Source organism: Ornithorhynchus anatinus, chromosome 6 (assembly GCF_004115215.2).
Source record: "Ornithorhynchus anatinus isolate Pmale09 chromosome 6, mOrnAna1.pri.v4, whole genome shotgun sequence".
NCBI classification, from domain to species: domain Eukaryota; kingdom Metazoa; phylum Chordata; class Mammalia; order Monotremata; family Ornithorhynchidae; genus Ornithorhynchus; species Ornithorhynchus anatinus.
The window spans coordinates 18,849,294-18,866,370 of record NC_041733.1 but is presented as its reverse complement, the minus strand read 5'-3'; the positions used below and the strand labels follow the sequence as shown (position 1 = coordinate 18,866,370).

The window sequence follows — 17,077 nt, the reverse complement described above, 5'->3', positions numbered from 1 at the left end:
TCACACAGGAGACAAGTGCAGAGTCGGGTTTAGAACCCAGGTCCTCTCTGGCCCGTGCTCTATCGATCATGCCATGCTGCTTCTCCAACCAGCTGCCTAGGTCTCTCCAGCCGAGTCGTTGGGGGCCGCCCCCTTTCCCATGAGTGGTTCCACTGGATGCTTCCCCCTAATTGCTCCCTACAAATTCCCCACCACCCACAGGCGATTCCTGGACCCTTGAGGGAATGACTCAGTCCCACTTGGCCCCAACTCCGGGGCTCTGGCGTCTGTGGATTGAGCATGGGCCTGGGTGGCAGCAGGTCATGGATTCTAATCCTGCTCCACCACTTGTCTGGTGGGTGACCTTGGGCAAGTCACTTCACTTCTCCACCCGCCCCCACCCCAGACTGTAAGCTCCTTGTGGGCAGGAAATGTCACTGTTTATCGTTGTATTGTACTCTCCCACACTAAGCGCTCAATAAATACCACTGAATTGAATTCTCTGTGGGACTATGTCCGATAACCTTGTATCTGAGCCAGTTTCCACCAGAGGCCTAGTGGATAATAATAATAATAATAATGTTGGTATTTGTTAAGTGCTTACTATATGCAGAGCACTGTTCTAAGCGGTAGGGTAGATACAGGGTCATCAGGTTGCCCCATGTGAGGCTCACAGTTAATCCCCATTTTACAGATGAGGTAACTGAGGCACAGAGAAGTGAAGTGACTCGCCCACAGTCGACAAGCGGCAGAGCCGGGATTCGAACACATGACCTCTGACTCCCAAGCCCAGGCTCTTTCCACTGAGCCACGCTGCTTCTCTACCGCGTCCCTCACGGGCCCGCCTCAACTCCATTCATTCAATAGGATTTATTGAGCGCTTACTATGTGCAGAGCACTGGACTAAGCGCTTGGAACGGACAATTCGGCAACAGATAGAGACCATCCCTGCCCAGTGACGGGCTCACAGTCTAATCGGGGGAGACGGACGGACAAAACAGGACAACATAATCACGATAAATAGAATCAAGGGGATGGACACCTCAGTCTCTATCTGTTACCGATTTGTCCATTCCAAGCGCTCAGTCCAGTGCTCTGCACATAGTAAGCGCTCAATAAATACTATTGAATGAATTAACAAAATAAATAGGGTAATAAAAATATACACAAATGAGCACAGTGCTGAGGGGAGGGGAAGGGAGAGGGGGAGGAGGAGCAGAGGGAAAGGGGGGAAAGGGGGCTTAGCTGAATGTTGGTATTTGTTAAGCGCTTTAGACTGTAAGCCCGTCAAAGGGCAGGGCCTGTCTCTATCTGTTACCGATTTGTCCATTCCAAGCGCTTAGTCCAGTGCTCTGCACAGAGTAAGCGCTCAATCAATACTATTGAATGAATGAATGAATGTGCCGCGCACTGTTCTAAGCGCTGGGGTACATCGCCTTGATTCTATTTAGTTGCCATTGTTTTTACGAGATGTTCTTCCCCTCGACTCTATTTATTGCCATCGTTCTCGTCTGTCCGTCTCCCCCGATTAGACTGTAAACCCGTCAAACGGCAGGGACCGTCTCTATCTGTTGCCGACTTGTTCATTCCAAGCGCTTAGTCCAGTGCTCTGCACGTAGTAAGCGCTCAACAAATACTATCGAATGAATGAATGGTTACAAGGTAATCAGGTTGTCCCACTTGAGGCTCACAGTCCGCATCCCCCTTTGACAGATGAGGAACTGCGGCACCGAGAAGTGATGTGACTTGCCCGCAGGCACCCAGCTGACGAGTGGCGGAGGGGGGGATTCGCACCCATGACCTCTGACTCCTAAGGCCGGGCTGTTTCCACTGAAACACGCTGGTGCCCGAGCCCCGCCTCGACGATGTAGGCCCCGCCCGCCGAGGCTCCTCCCCACTCGGGCCCTGTCCGGGACCCGCGGGTGTCGCGCAGGGCGGAGGCCCGGCCTCGCCGGGGGTCGGTGGGGGTCCCTCCCTCCGCTCCCCTTCCCCGGACCGGTCACCCTGCCTGCCCTCTGCTCGCCCTCTGCTCGCCCTCTGCTGCTCCTCCTCCCGGAGCACCGTCGAGGAGCATGGAGGAAGAGGAGGAGGAGGAGGAATGTCTCCTGCGCATCCGGGGAGCCACTTTCCGGGTGTCCTTGCCCCGGGGGGACTGTCTGCGGGGGACCGAGCTCAGCCCAGCCGGGACCGTCGCCGGTGGTGAGTCCTTCACCCTTTACCGATCGCTTACTGTGTGCAGAACGCTGTACTAAGCGCTTGAGCGTCACCCAAGCTCCTTGCATGATGTGGTTATTTACTCCCCCCCTTGGAGGTTCAGGTATTATTACCCCCAGCATACACCCGAGGAAACAGTCCAGTGCTCTGCACATAGTAAGCGCTCAATAAATACTCTTGAATGAGGCCTGGGGAGGTGAAGTGACTTGCCCAAAGCCAGACAGGGAACGGGTGTCAGAGCCGGGACTCGAACCCGGGACCTCCGGCCCGCGACTGTTCCATTGTGCCAGGCTTTGTTGTCTTGTTTTGATCCGCCGTCTGTCTCCCCCGTTTGGACCCTGAGCCCGTCTTTGGGCAGGGAAGGTCTCTATCGGTTGCCGAATTGTCCATTCCGAGCGCTTAGTCCAGTGCTCCGCACCTAGTAAGCGCTCAGTAAATACTATTGAGTGAATGAATGAATGCCTCCGGGGCTGGGGAGCGGCCCGGGCACGGAGAGAGGGAAAGGGCAGGGAGAGAGGGGGAAGGGGAGAAGCAATGAGAGGGACAGGAGAGGGGTCGGGAGGGGTAGGGGGCCGCAAGAGGCCCGGGAGGGAAAAGGAGAAAGTGGGGAAAGGGAGAAGTCCTGATTTGGGGAGAGTTGGAGAGAGAAGTCAGCTAATAATATCTTGGTTTTGTAGAGCGCTTTTATTCCCCCGGCACCCTCATCTTCCTTATCTGATTTTTGCTCTCTCATCAATCTGGGAGAAAGGCAGGTATCATTATCCCCGTTTTGCAGACGAGGAAACTGAGGTACGGAGAAGCGGAGCCACGTGACTCAGTGGACAGAGCCCGGGCTTGGGAGTCAGAGGTCATGGGTTCGAATCCCGGCTCCGCCGCTTGACAGCTGTGTGACTGTGGGCAAGTCACTTCACTTCTCTGGGCCTCAGTTACCTCATATGTAAAATGGGGTTGAAGATTGTGAGCCTCATGTGGGACAACCCGATGACCCTGTATCTTCCCCAGCGCTTAGAGCAGTGCTCTGCGCTTAACAAATACCAACATTATTAGTATTGTCCAAGGTCACACAGCAGGTTGGGGGCAGAGCCGGGACTCTAACCCGGCTTCTCCGGTAATTCTCTTCCCCTCTTCAAAACCCTACTTAAACCTCACCTCCTCCAAGAGGCCTTCCCAGACTGAACTCCCCTTTTCCCTCTGCTCCCTCTACCCCCCGCTTCACCTCTCCGCAGCTAAACCCTCTTCTCTCCCCTTTCCCTCTGCTCCTCCCCCTCTCCCGTCCCATCCCCTCAGCACTGTACTCGTCCACTCAATGTATCTTCATCACCCTATTTATTTTGTTTAATGAGATGTACATCACCCTGATTCTATTTATTTGCTATTGTTTTAATGAGATGTTTTTCCCCTCGACTCTATTGCCATTGTTCTTGTCTGCCCGTCTCCCCCGATTAGACCGTAAGCCCATCAAAGGGCAGGGACTGTCTCTATCTGTTGCCGATTTGTACATTCCAAGTGCTTAGTGCAGTGTTCTGCACATAGTAAGCGCTCAATAAATACTATTGAATGAATGAATGAAGCTCTTCCACTGCCCCAACCTGCTTCCCCTCCCAGATGAGAAACACCAGGGGCCAGGTCAGGGTCTGAGGATCACTGTGGAGAGCTTCCTGCATGCAAAACACTGTACTAAGCATTTGGGAGAAGGCAATATAACAATATAATAATATAACAGGCCCGGTCCCTGCCCATAACAAACTTACGGGTTGCCAGGGTTCTATTTTGCTGCTTTCCCTTCAATACCTTAGTTTCCCCAGATCTGACGGTCAGAGACTCAGAGTGTCTGCCCCCTTGTCAAAGGTCCCAAGGTAGGGAACAGGCCTGGTCAGCCCTGGGGTCTGTTATCTTACAGTGCTTAGAACAGTGCTTGTCACATAGCAAGCGCTTAACGAATACCATAATTATTGTTACCTCAGAGTCCCCGGCTGCTCCCGGCTGGGTCTGGGCTGTGCTGTTGCTAGGACTGTCCCGTGGCAGCCCCATATACCAGCCCCAGCCCCGGCGTGTGCGTGCTGATGGTGTGTGTCATTCCTGGGAGGAGCAAGCAGGGAAAATAATAAATTTTTCCCTCATCCATTGCCCCTCCCCTCTTCCCCTTGGGCCTAGAGCCAGGCTCTCGGGGCGGGCTGGCCGGTGGGTGGAGGAGGAGATTACCAGCCTGCCAATATGTGTTGGGGCGAGATAGGGGTGTCACTCTGCTGTGGAAGGGCTTGTGGGCAGAATTTAGGATTTAGTTGAAACCGAGCCTGGGGGAAAGTAGGGATTCTCAGGAAAGTCAGAGCCGGACATCAGGGAGAGGAAGAGGGAAAAGAGATCATCTGCGAGATGCTATGAGTTCTCTGCAGGAAAATCTCACAGGGCGGGAAGAAGCATGAGCTGTGAACTTTCTCTGGTTCCTCTCAGACCCAATACCTTCCCCTTTTGCCTACCCGTGGCCTTGCCCTGTCCTTACCCTGGCTCAACCTCTCTGCCCTCATTTTCCATGCCAGCCTGGGGGCCCTTCTCTACTCACCCGAACGCCACAGAGCTGCTGCCAGACCGTCCGTGCCTGCCTCGTAACCTAAGCCCCTCCGAGTTGGCTGGCGGCTCCCTGAACTCTGCCCCAGGGTTGGGGTGGGGGGGTTAGATGAGCAACGGGACTGAACCAGGAGCCCAGGAGGGTATCTCTTGCCTGGATGGCCGCTCACTGGGATGGCAGTGTTGGGGGTCCAAGGCCCACTGATAACCAAAATCAAGTCATGTCTACTTGCGATTTTAGCCCCACAGACCACTTGGTGGTTCCAGTCTCTGTACATCTCTGAACTTCTGTCTCTAAGTCCCCTCTCTGCCTGCCTGTCCCCCTCAACTATCTGTCCATCCCCTCATAATAATAATTTTGGTATTTATTAAGCGCTTACTATGTGCAGAGCACTGTTCTAAGAGCTGGGATAGATACAGGGTAATCAGGTTGTCCCATGTGAGGCTCACAGTTAATCCCCATTTTCCAGATGAGGTAACTGAGGCACAGAGAAGTGAAGTGACTTGCCCACAGTCACACAGCTGACAAGTGGCCGACCTGGGATTCGAACCCGTGACCTCCGACTCCCAAGCCCGGGCTCTTTCCACTGAGCCACGCTGCTTCTCATCTATCCATCCCCTCAGCTGTCTGTCTATCCACCCCTCCGCTGTCTATCACGGCCTAGTGGATAAAGCACGGGCCTGAGAGTCATTGGTTCTGGTCCCAGCTCCACCACTTGTCTGCTGTGTGATCTTGGGCAAGTCACTTTACTTCTCTGTGTCTCAGTTCCCTCATCTGTAAAATGGGGATTAAGACTGTGAGCTCTATGTGGGACCGGGACTGTTTCCAACCCCATTATCTTGTACCTACCCCAGTGCTTAGAACAGTGCCTGGCACCTAGGACTTAACAAATACCAACATTATTATTATTATTATTCTCCCTTCAACTGTCTGTGTGTCCCCTCTGATGTCTTTCTGTCCTCTTCATTTGTCTACCCACCCCTCAGTCGTCTGTATCCGTCTCCTTTGGGTCTATCTGCCCGCTCGGCCAAGGAAGAGCCGAGCGATCCCAGCCACCTCCATCCCACCACCCTGCAAAGTGGGGGAAGGGACCACCTGGGCCCCGCTTACTCGGGGAGGGAGAGGCTGGGGCAGTTGTTCCTCTGATTCCTGGCTTGCGCCTTGCGCAGATCCCTCTTAGGCCTAGGGACTGGATTAGCCAAGGGGCAGTGTTGGCAGGGACAGCGCTGATGGCATGTCCTGCCCCCGGGGGCGGGTTGGATGAGTGGACTGGAGTGGAGCCAGCCCTGCCTGTGTTCCCAGGCCTGAGCTTCTGCCTGCCGCTGGCCGAGATCGTGTGCGTGAAGCTGGGGAAGGGCAGAGTGCCGGCGGAGGAGCCGAAGGATGCCCAGGATGGGAGTCTGTTCACAGGTGAGAGTGGGGGTGATAGAGCCCCGCTTGGGCCAGAGGTCTGGGGCTCAGCCTGCCCTGACCCTGCCTGGGGGTGCCCAAGCCGAGCCTTCCAGAGGGGGGGGACCTGGTCCTGGGCTGGAGGAGATGGGGGCCGAGGGGGAGGGGGTCAAGCGCGTGAGATAGGCCGTGCATTTCTGATCCTCAGTGGGCTTCTAAGACCCACGGCCTTCCACACGTGTCTGGGCATGAATTACATGGCCTAGTACATACGGCATGGGCCTAGGAGTCAGAAGGACCTGGGTTCTAACCCCGGAGGACCTGGGTTCTAATCCCGGCTCTGTCGCTTGTCCCGGGTGACCTTGGGCAAATCACTTCATTTCTCTGTGCCTCAGTTACCTCATCTGTAAAATGGGGATTAAGACTGTGAGCCCCACTTGGGACAATCCGATAAACTTGTATCTCCCCCAGAGCTTAGAACAGTTCTTGGCACATAGTAAGTGCATAACAAATACCATTAAAAAATAAAATGATTGGCTATCACCTCAGCTATCTGACTTCCTAGAGGCCTTGCCGATGCTTCTGTTCTGGGCTTCCGAAGAGTGAGGTTACTGGGCTCTTGGGTCTTCCAATGAGCTCGCCATCCTGTTGCCCAGCTTGGGGGTAGGGGTTGCCTGGGTTTCTGCCCCTGCCTGGCCCAAGACTGAGGCCTCACAGGGCTACGAATGCCAAAGGGGGAGCTGAAAACAGTGAGCTGCTTGGTTGGGCGCAACACTTAGCTCTCCTGCCAGCCATCCTTCGCAGCACTCCCGGGGTAGGGACGGCTGGCATGGCCAGTGGCCTGGTGCAGAAAGGGGAAGTCGAGCACTTCTGGGTTCTCCCTGGGAGTTCTGGCAGGAATTTAAGCACCTTCCACCTCTGAGACAAACTGGAGAATGGGGGAAGTTGGAGTGAAGAGGGTGAGCTGGCATCCCAGTGGGCCCCCGGCCCTCTTCCCACTTCTCTTGCCCCACAGTATTCTACGTGAAGAGAGAAAGGCGTCAGCGCTGGCAGCTGGACTCTCTGCTGTGCGAGGCCCAGGATCCTGCCCGGTGCAGGGAGTGGACAGGCAGGCTGCAGCGGGCCCTGGATCAACACGGTAAATTCCTGGCTTTGGCTGGTGGATGGCGGGGGGGCGGACGACGATGGAACAGTGGAGAAGAGAGAGTCTTACTGTTTGGGAGAGAGCTCTCCTCCTCCCTCTTCACCTCTGCTTCCCCAGCAACCCACCACTTGGGCCACCGTCCCCCTCAACCCCCAAATCTGCGGGCAGACCCCTCCCCATCCACCTGCCTGCACTGACCACCCTCTCCCACGGCATGTTCTCTCCCTTTACCTGTCCTGCCGGGAGTGTCCTGGCTCACGCCTTCCGGGTACCCTTTGGGAAGTCACTGCCTTCAGCCGGGCCACTGTCCTTCAAGCCCGGGCTGTTAGAGAACAGAACCTTCCTGCGACGTTGTTCTTGATCTGGCCTCGGGCGCTTTGGTGTCCTGGGCACAGAGATCCCCGGGGGCAGAGAGCGTCCGGATCACGGGTTCCTCACCCCAGGGCTGCAGGCAGAGGCCGCCGGCTTGGTCCACCCGGGCCAGCTTTGGTGCGGAGTGAGCAGGGGGCCCGAGAGGGTGGTGTGCCGGGGCCGCCCCGAGGGTGGGATAACGGGCCGCCCCGGCCCTCCCTCCTTCCCTCCCCCAGGGACCACCCGTCCCAGGAACCTGCTGGTGTTTGTGAACCCGTTTGGGGGTCGGCGCCAGGCCGCGCACATCTACCGCTCCAAGGTGGCTGCGCTGTTCCACCTGGCGGGGATCGCCACTCGGGTCATTGGTGAGTGAGCCCCTGGCCTGCGCCTCTCCCCTGGGAAGGGACTGTCTCCCGGGGAGACCCCGCTGCCACCACCCAAAATTGATGCCTGTCTTCCCCTCTAATCTGTAAGCTCGATGTGGGCAGGGATTGTGTCTGTTACCCTCTACTCTCCGAAGCACCTAGTAAAGTGCTCCATGCACAGTCAGCGCTCAATAAATATGATGGGCTGATTGACCACCACCCCTGCCCCGGGCCTCTGGGGGGCTGCCCTGACCCCCAAATTCCCCCAGACTCCTGGAGGGATCCCCGCCCTTGATTCTCGCAGGCCCCTGGAGGGATACCCCCCTGCTCCAAACCCCAATTCCCAAGGCTCAGCTTGGCTGCTTCCAGGAGTGCCCAGGTCACCAAGCTCTGGGCCCGGCACTGTGGGCTAGATGGCGGTTGAGGACGGACTCCCGCTGCTTACCCCTCCGCCGACCCTGCCGCGGGCAGGGAACCCTCGTGTTCCTCTGAGCTCCTCTGAGGGAGCTCGTGCCAATCGAAGCTGTTTTTGAAAACAGAGACCAGCAGAGCCTTTGAGGCCCGCGACCACATCCTGCAGCAGGACCTGCAGGGAATCGATGGGTAAAGTCCTCTTCTTCATTGTTTCCTCACCCATGCCTGGTACTCCACTTGCCCTGGCCACTCTGCTCATAACCCTTCCGTTCATGGGGCAACCAACCTCGTTGCCGTCTCCCCTGAAGCCTTTAGGTCCGTGCTAGATCTTCATTCCCGTTTAGATCGGGGGGCAGAAACCCTATATTAAGCCCTACGTGGGAGTTAGAGAAAGAATAAGAGAATGTGTCGGAATGTAGGTTGCTGCTTCTGGGGAGTGAGGAAACAGCCCCAATATGGTCAACTCTTGATTATCCACATGCTTGGAGTGGAGAATGATAACAATTTGTCAACCACTTGTGCTAAGTAAAATGGGGATTAAGACTGTGAGCCCCACGTGGGACAACCTGATTCCCCTGTGTCTACCCCAGCGCTTAGAACAGTGCTCTGCACATAGTAAGCGCATAACAAATACCAACATTATTATTATTATTATAAGTGCTGGGGCTAGATATTCATTCAATTCATTCAGTCATATTTATTGAGTGCCTACTATGTGCAGAGCACTGTACTAAGCGCTTGGGAACGCAGTGCAGCAACAAACAGAGGAAATCCCTGCCCACAACGGGCTCACAGTCTAGAAGGGGGGAGATACAAACTGATCAGGTTGGACAAAGTCCTTGTCCCACATGGGGCTCACAGTCTTAGTCCCCATTTTAGAGATGAGGCCCAGAGAGGTCAAGCGACTTGCCCAAGTTCACACAGCGACAAGCGCAAGAGCCGGATTAGAACCTAGGCCCTTATAACTCCCAAGCCCGTGCTCTATCTCTCAGGCCACCCTGCTTCCCTTATGGGGCAGAGACTCTCCCCAGATAATACAGTGGGGGAGATGACTTTTGGACCCGGGGCCCAGGGGAGAGCCACTGTGGAAGAGGTGTTTTCTGCTGTAGGGGAGAAGATGAAAGGAAGGCAAATTTACAGTCGGTTAAAGCTTAGAAATATCCTGTTCAGTGAACCCAGCAGTGAGTGGATAATCAAGAGGTGACTATAAGCAGAGAGGGACCTGAAATCTAATGACAAGCTAAAAATCTGACAGAGAACACAAACCAGAGGCATGTGATCTAAATGGCACGTCTGGGTTGGTTTCATGGCTTGAAGGAGGGGAGAGGGAGGACGCGTTTGTCTAGAAGGGCCCCCGTCTCCCCTCCACTGACCTCTGGACTGTCTCCGCTCTCGTCTTCCGCAGGCTGGTGTGTGTGGGCGGGGACGGCATGTTCAACGAAGTCCTGCACGGGCTGATCAGCCGAACGCAGCGCGAGGCCGGGGTGAGCGAGCACAGCCCCGAGGCCAGCCTGGTGCCCCCCTCACTCCGCATTGGCATCATCCCTGCAGGTGGGGCCCAGGAGGGCACAGAGCTTTGATCGGGGACCTGGGGAGGCCTGCCCCCCTTTCCCTCCTGGAACTATTCCTTACTGCCCCTCTGGGCGTGACCAGGCCCACAAGAAAGAGGATTGGCGTTTGGAGGATAGGCAGGTGAGGGTGCGTGGTAGGGGCACAATTTTCTGGGAGCATCCTGGGACCACCTGCCTCCCCTCATGGGTTGTGGGGAGCCTGTGATTCCCCAACCCCTTTCCCTGGCCCATCAGATTTTACTGGGCTCTTGGATAATGAGGGAGGGAAGGAGGAATGGAGGACCGTGCCCAGCAAGGACGTGGGCACCAGCCATCAATTCCGGAAAGAGACGCTCCCTCTTCCCTCCCATCACGGAGTGTGTGGGAGGGGCTCCCGCTCCTGGGGGTGGGACTCTGGGTGATGGTGGTCTCTCCTTTTGGGGCAGGGTCTACAGATTGTGTCTGCTACAGCACGGTGGGGACCAACGACCCAGTCACCTCTGCCCTTCATATCATCATAGGTAATCAATCAGTGGTATTTATCGAGCACGGACTCGTACAGAGCACTGTACTAAATGGTTGGAAAAGCACACCACAGTAGAGTTGGTAGACATGAGCCCTTCAGGGCATTACCCCTTCATCCCCTTGCCTCCCTTGCTCCTAGCCCTGCATGAGACCTCCACGTTTCTATCCCCCTGGGGCTCCTTTAGCCTCCCTCTCCAGAGCCAGGGAACTGTCTATCCTCCCTCTTCGACCCCTGGTGGGTTTGCGTTATGGGGGCGCGTGAGATTTCAGAAAGTCTCCCCGAGTTTGCCCCCCGGCCGGGAATCTGCGGGAGGCTCGTGATGACCCCTCGTATCCCCCCCGCCCCCGGGGATGCTGCCAGGAGACAGCCAGCCCTTGGACGTCTGCAGCATCCACCAGCACGACCGCCTGGTCAAGTTCTCAGTGTCCCTCCTTGGCTACGGTTTCTATGGTGACGTGTTGGCGGACAGTGCCAGGCGCCGCTGGATGGGCCCCCTGCGGTATGACTATTCAGGTACCCTGTCTGAAGTGGGCGAAATGGGGGGCTGGGTGGTGGGTGGGGAACCGGGGGAAAACTGGGGAGGGGTCGGGGAACTTCCAGTGGAGGCTGCTGGCCCTCAGAGTGACTGGTGGCCACTCTGGCCTCTGCCTAACCGCCTTCTCAGCCTCAGGACACTGGAGAGGGTGGGAGCAAGCCACAGCGGTAGGGGAGATTTCCCCCTTCCCTTCCCCAGAATTTCCAGGGGGAGGCATGGAGCCCTGGGAAGTGAGAACGGGCAGAAAGGACAATGATAATAATAATAATAGTGCTTACCTTGTGCTGAAGCACTGTGCTGAGTCCTGGGGTAGATACAAGATGATCAGGTCGGACCCAACCTCTGTCCTGTAGGTCACCCGTGAGGGTGTCCTCTCAGGAGTTTCTCTCTGTCCCTTTGCCAGGCTTCAAGATGGTCCTGGGTAACCGCAGTTACCAGGGCACAGTGGAGTTCCAGAAGGCGGAGAGCACCCTCTCCCACCCCAGAGACAGCACCCGCTGCCGAGCAGGGTAGGTCGAAGCGCGGGCAACCAAAGAGATTGGGCTTTTTTTGTGGTATTTAAGCGCGTACTATATGCCAGGCACTCTAAGCGCTGGGGTAGATACAAGTTAATTAGGTTGGACACACTCCCTGTCCCACATAGGGCTCAAAATACCCACCTAACTTCTCTGTGCTTCAGTTACTTCACCTGTAAAGTGACTTGCTCAAGGTTACATAGCAGACAAATGGCAGAGCTGAGATTAGAACCCAGGTCCTTCTGACTCCCAGGCCTGTGCTCTAACCAGTAGGCCATGCTGCTTTTCTGAAGGGTATGAAGGACATAGAAAACCAAACCACAAAGCAGAGTTTTATCGTTCTGTAAGATCATGGTACACTGACAAGCAGAGTTTTATCGTTCTGTAAGATCATGGTACACTGACCCTTAGTCCCTGCATCTTAAAAAGAGCATACTAAGTATGGGGAAGGACAATTAAGATGCTTAGTGGAATGGAGAAACTTTTGGAGGACAGACTGAAAACATGAAGCCTCTTCATTCTGGAATAATATTAATGGCAATAATTGTGATAATGATACTATTACTTGAAGTATCTGTTGAGTGCTTACAATATGTCAGTTACCGAGGCAGCTACAATATGAGCTGATCGGACAAAGTTCCTGATCCACATGGGGCTCACGGTCTAACAGGAAGGGAGAATAGGTGTCTTAGCTCCAATTTTACAGATGAGGAAACTGAGGCACAGAAAAGCGACTTGCCCAGAGTCATACAGCAGGCAAGTGATAGAGTTAGGATTAGAAACTGGGTCTTGTGACTCCAAGGTCCATGCTCTTTCCACTAAGCCACACTGCCTCTACATCATGGAAATATGAACTCTGAGAGGATACGACTGAAGTCTACAAAATTATGAATGGCTAAGACCAGGTCTGCCTCCCCATTTAGACTGTAAATTAGTGATGGGCAGGAAACATTCCTATCAGCTCCCAAAAGTGCTGTGAACGTAGTAAGTGCTCAATAAATACCATTGATTGACAAGACCAACACAGAAGTTTTCCATCACATCCCACAATACTGGGACAAGGGGGCACCATGGAAGCTTGAACACTGTAAGGCCAACACAGAAGAACCCATTTCTTCCCACAGCCCATGGAATTTTTTTATGGTACTTGTTCAGGTCTCAATAAATATGATTGAATGAATGAATGAATGAATGAATGAATGAATGAACGAAGTTCTTATAATGTTCCAGGCACCGTACTAAGCGTGAGGGTAGATAAAAGCTAATCAAGTTGGACACTGGTTCATGTCCCACATGGGGCTCACAGTCTTAATCCCCATTTTACAGATGAGGTAAGCGAGGCACAGAGAAGTGAAGTGACTTGCCCAAGGACACACAACAGATACGTGGCGGAGCCAGGATTAGAACTCTGGTCCTGTGACTCCCAGACCCGTGATATGAAGTGAAGCTCTGTGGGCAAAAAAAAATCTGAAGGGAAAAAGGGGTTTGGACAAGTTCCTAGACGAGTGATCCAAAATGGATCACTAGAGGGTAAATAAAGCTAGGAGCTGTTAGAAGTTACCTCCCGAACACTAAGGTAGACGTTGGCAAAGATGGAATCTCCCAAGTGTCCAGTCACTACTGTTAGACAGAATCCGGGGCTGGAGGGACCAGTGGTCTGCCCCTCTAATGGTACTGTTTGCTCTTTGTCCTGGAATCGAGTGGTCAGTGCCCTGTTCAGGGTTATTTTGGGGAGCTCAGCTAAAAGCAGTTCGGAGGACAGAGCCCTAAACCCGCTCTCTGAGATTTCCCCCATCCAGTTCTCTGCTCGCACTCCATACCCATCTCCCTGGAAATAATGAACATCAAACAGCCTTTTTTGATCTATAAAGACCCATAGAACATGGGCCTGGGAGTCAGAAGGACCCGGGTTCTAATCCTGCCTCTGCCACTTGTCTGCTCTATGACCTTGGGCAAGTCATTTCACTTCCTCTGTGCCCCAGTTACCTCATCTGTAAAATGGGGATTGAGACTCATAGCCCCTTGTGGAACAGGACTCGTGTCCAGCCTGATTAGCTTGTATCTACCCCAAAGCTTAGTACAGTGCCTGGTACATAGTAAGCACTTAGCAAATAATATAAAAAAAAGATGCCCCTGTTACCCCAGCAGAGTTGGAGCCAGAGGAGAAAGATGAGGCTAAATCCAGAAAGAGTCATGGTGGACAGAAAGTGACCGTAGGAGTGGAGAAGCACTTGGCAGGGACCATTAATGGCCGTAGGCTAGCATGCCATCCAGGGCACCTTGTTGTGCCTCCCTCTTGAACATCTGTCCCTCTACACTTCCATAAACCCAACGCAATTCTTAGACACATAAAATCCCTACTGTCCCCTTGGGGTGGGGCACTGAGACAACAGAGAAGCAGCGTGGTCTAGTGGATAGAGCACGGGCCTAAGAGTCAGAAGGACCTGGGTTCTGATCCCGGCTCTGCCGCTTATCTGCTGTGGGAGCTTGGCCAAATCACTTCACTTCTCTGGGCCTCAGTTACCTCATCTTTAAAATGGAGTTTAAGATTGTGAGCCCTATGTGGGACAGAGACTGTGTCTAACCTAACTTGTATCTACCTTCAGTGTTTAGTACAATGCCTGGCACAAAGCAAGCACTTAAATACCTTAGAACCACCCCCCCAAAAAAACCTAACCAAAAGCAGCCACCAAGGGGCAAGGGAGCAGTCTGGACATTCTGGTTTGGGTCCAACCGGGCCTAGAATCCCCGAGAATTGGTTGGTTTTGGAAGATTGGCAGGTCAGGAGGTCTAGGACTTGACTCCAGTCTGGGCCCTCCCCCAGGGAGACTCCAGCCATCCCAGAACTGACCCGGCCCTTGGACTCTCCTTGGCTTAGTGTGCTAGCCAGGCTTGTTGCCTGAATGGGGCACCCTCTGCCTCGTCCCATTGCTCCCTTTGGGGACGTACACTTCCTTCAGCCTCACCCACAGACAAACACACTGGCGTTCTACCCTTTCATGTCTGAGGCAGCAAGGCTGCACTCGCAGTGGAGATTCCCGGAGGTAGCGGCCCCTCGGGCTGTCCCTCATCCTCTGGTGGATCTCTTTTCTCAGCTGCCTCGTCTGCGCAGGCTCCACAAAGCACCTGAGGAGAAAGGACGACGACACCAACAGGGATTCCCAACCAGACCCCGACTCCCCTAGTAAGTGACCCGAAAACCAGGCTATAATTCTGAGGCACAGAGAAGTTAAGCGACCTTGGGCAAATTGCTTAATTCCTCTGTGCCCGGGTGACCTCATCTGCAAAATGGGGATTGAAACTGTGAGCTCCATGTGGGACAGGGATTGCGTCCCACCCAATTTGCTTGTACGGTGCCTGGCACATAGTAAGCGCTCGACAAATATCACAATATTATTATTGGAAACCTCCGTGCCCGAGTTGACATAGGCCGAGGCCTCGCTCTCAGGGACACAGGCGGCAGTAGGGTGGTGGGGCGGGGGAGGAAGTCGGACCGGGCCATTCCTGGACCAGAGTTGGTGGCGGCCGTTGGCTCCCGTATCCTCGTCCTGCAGCCGAGGGCCGGTGGCAGAGTGTGGAGGGCAGCTTTGTGGCCGTGAATCTGACCTGCATCTGCAGCGCCTGCCCCAAGAGCCCCGAGGGCCTGTCTCCTTGTGCCCACCTGGCAGATGGCACGGCCGACCTGGTGCTGGTGCGTCGCTGCTCCACGTTGGACTTCTTGCGCCACCTGAGTCGCCACACTAACCGGGGAGATCAGGTAGCCGGCCCCGGCATCGCCCGCTCACGTTAGCGCCGTGCTTCCCGAACACACAGCCTACTCTTGTAATGGTACAGCTCTCCTCAGCTGCAAGGCCTAAACCCTCCCCTTTCTCCACTGGACTCTGCCCCCAGAAACCTCCTGTTCCCCTCCCAACCTTCCTTCCTAGGATTTCTCTCCTCGACCCCTCGGCGTCCCATCCAACTCCCCAGTCCCTTGGGCTTTCCCAGTCTTCCCCTCAAGGAAGAGCAAGAGGGGCCCAAAGATGGCAGAAAACCAGGTCTCCCCGACCCTTCACGCGGATCACCCTGCTGCCGTACCGACCCTCACCCGACGCCAGCCGTCGGCCTCTGGGGTCCCACCCCTGTACCCACCCCCTGCCCTCTCCCTCAGTTTGACCTGCCCTTCGTCAGCGTGCACCGGGTCACGGCCCTGAGGTTCACACCCAAGATGGCTGAAGACTGGACTGAGGAACAGCCCATCTTAGAGCCCAAGAGCTTCTTCAGCGGCCTGTGTCGGGGAGAGCCCCTCTGGAGCTCTTGGAGCTGTGATGGCGAGAGTCTGCCCCACGCACCCCTCAAAGCCAAGTGAGTATCTGCGTCTGGGCTGGCCAGTTTTCCCTCCCAGGCAGTGTGGGGGGAGACATTTGGGGATGTCTCTCAGACTGAGGGGGAATCAAAAACAGGAAAGGAGGACGTGGAAAGCAAGGGACTCTCTCAAAGGAGGGTGGCGAAGGGCAGAATGGTCCAGGGGTGGAAAATTCCCAGAACCTTTTGCCTTTGGTCCCTGCCATTATGTGCCTGGACACTGACAGGGTTCAGAAGTAGGAGTGGTTGAGGGAGGTTTGGCTCACCTCTGTAAAAAGCTAAGTAGAGTGGAGAGGAGCACTCTACTAAGTAGAGTGGGGGGAGCTGTGGCCCCTACGGGTAGAGCCTGGTGAATGGGGTGGGGAGGGGTTGTTGGCTGTTGGGATAATCCTCCAACATCTACCCACCCTGGCTTCTCACCCCCCCCACACACACTTTTTCCATCCCTCCCTCAGGGTGCATCACCAGCTGATCCGCCTGTTTGCCCGGGGCATTGAGAGTGAGAAAGCCACGCCCCTGTTCAGCCGGGGGTAGCTGGCCTCTTCCCAGGCTTGCTGAGGACGAAAAGAGGGAGGAGGCGGCGGAGGAACCCCCCATTCATTTCTGGCCTGGAGTGAGCTGGACGAGAAGTGGACACTGCCCGTTCTCCTTTAGCCCGTAGGGCCCCAGAGCCCTCAGTCCCCAGAGGCGGGGGGGGGGGGGGGGGCGGGACATAGCTCTAACTTGTTCTCCTGGTCAGGACGAGGCACCCAGAGCCCAATAGGTGGAGAGGCAGGGCTGCCAGGGGCAGGTTTCTGCCCTCCCCACCAGCCCCGTCGCCATTCCTATTCCCTGCCCTGCCAGGAGACCATCCAGCTTCTTAGACACGGGCACCTAAACTATTGTTCAACCCGTAGAGGCTCTCCCTGTTTGACTGGGATAGGAGGCAGGGCTGGTCTCTCCTGCCTTAAGAATGAGTAGGGGCCGTCTTTTTTCTTTATAGTATCTGTTAAGAGCTTACTATGTGCCAAGCACTGTACAAAGTGCTGGGCGGGTAGAGACATGATAATCAGTCCCGGTCCCATATACGGCTCATAGTCTTAATCCCCATTTTCCAGAAGAGGGAACCGAGGCCCAGTGGTTAAGGGACTTGCCAAAGGTCACACAGCAGATGGGTGGAACCGGGATTAGAACCCCAAGACCTCT

At 55.0% G+C, this 17,077-nt stretch overlaps 1 protein-coding gene across 1 annotated transcript; it reads left to right on the top strand.

The window, feature by feature from the left end:
* The first annotated feature begins 1,872 nt into the window (after positions 1-1,872).
* On the top strand, positions 1,873-16,944 carry LOC100073563 (ceramide kinase-like). The gene is made up of 13 exons (XM_001505290.5): positions 1,873-2,178; positions 6,062-6,169; positions 7,164-7,286; positions 7,880-8,008; positions 8,548-8,611; positions 9,828-9,973; positions 10,419-10,493; positions 10,859-11,011; positions 11,437-11,542; positions 14,644-14,732; positions 15,103-15,305; positions 15,699-15,892; positions 16,348-16,944. Exons 1-13 carry the CDS (start codon positions 2,052-2,054, stop codon positions 16,424-16,426), a joined length of 1,596 nt encoding a protein of 531 aa, XP_001505340.2. The 5' UTR covers positions 1,873-2,051; the 3' UTR covers positions 16,427-16,944.
* Positions 16,945-17,077: the final 133 nt, after the last annotated feature.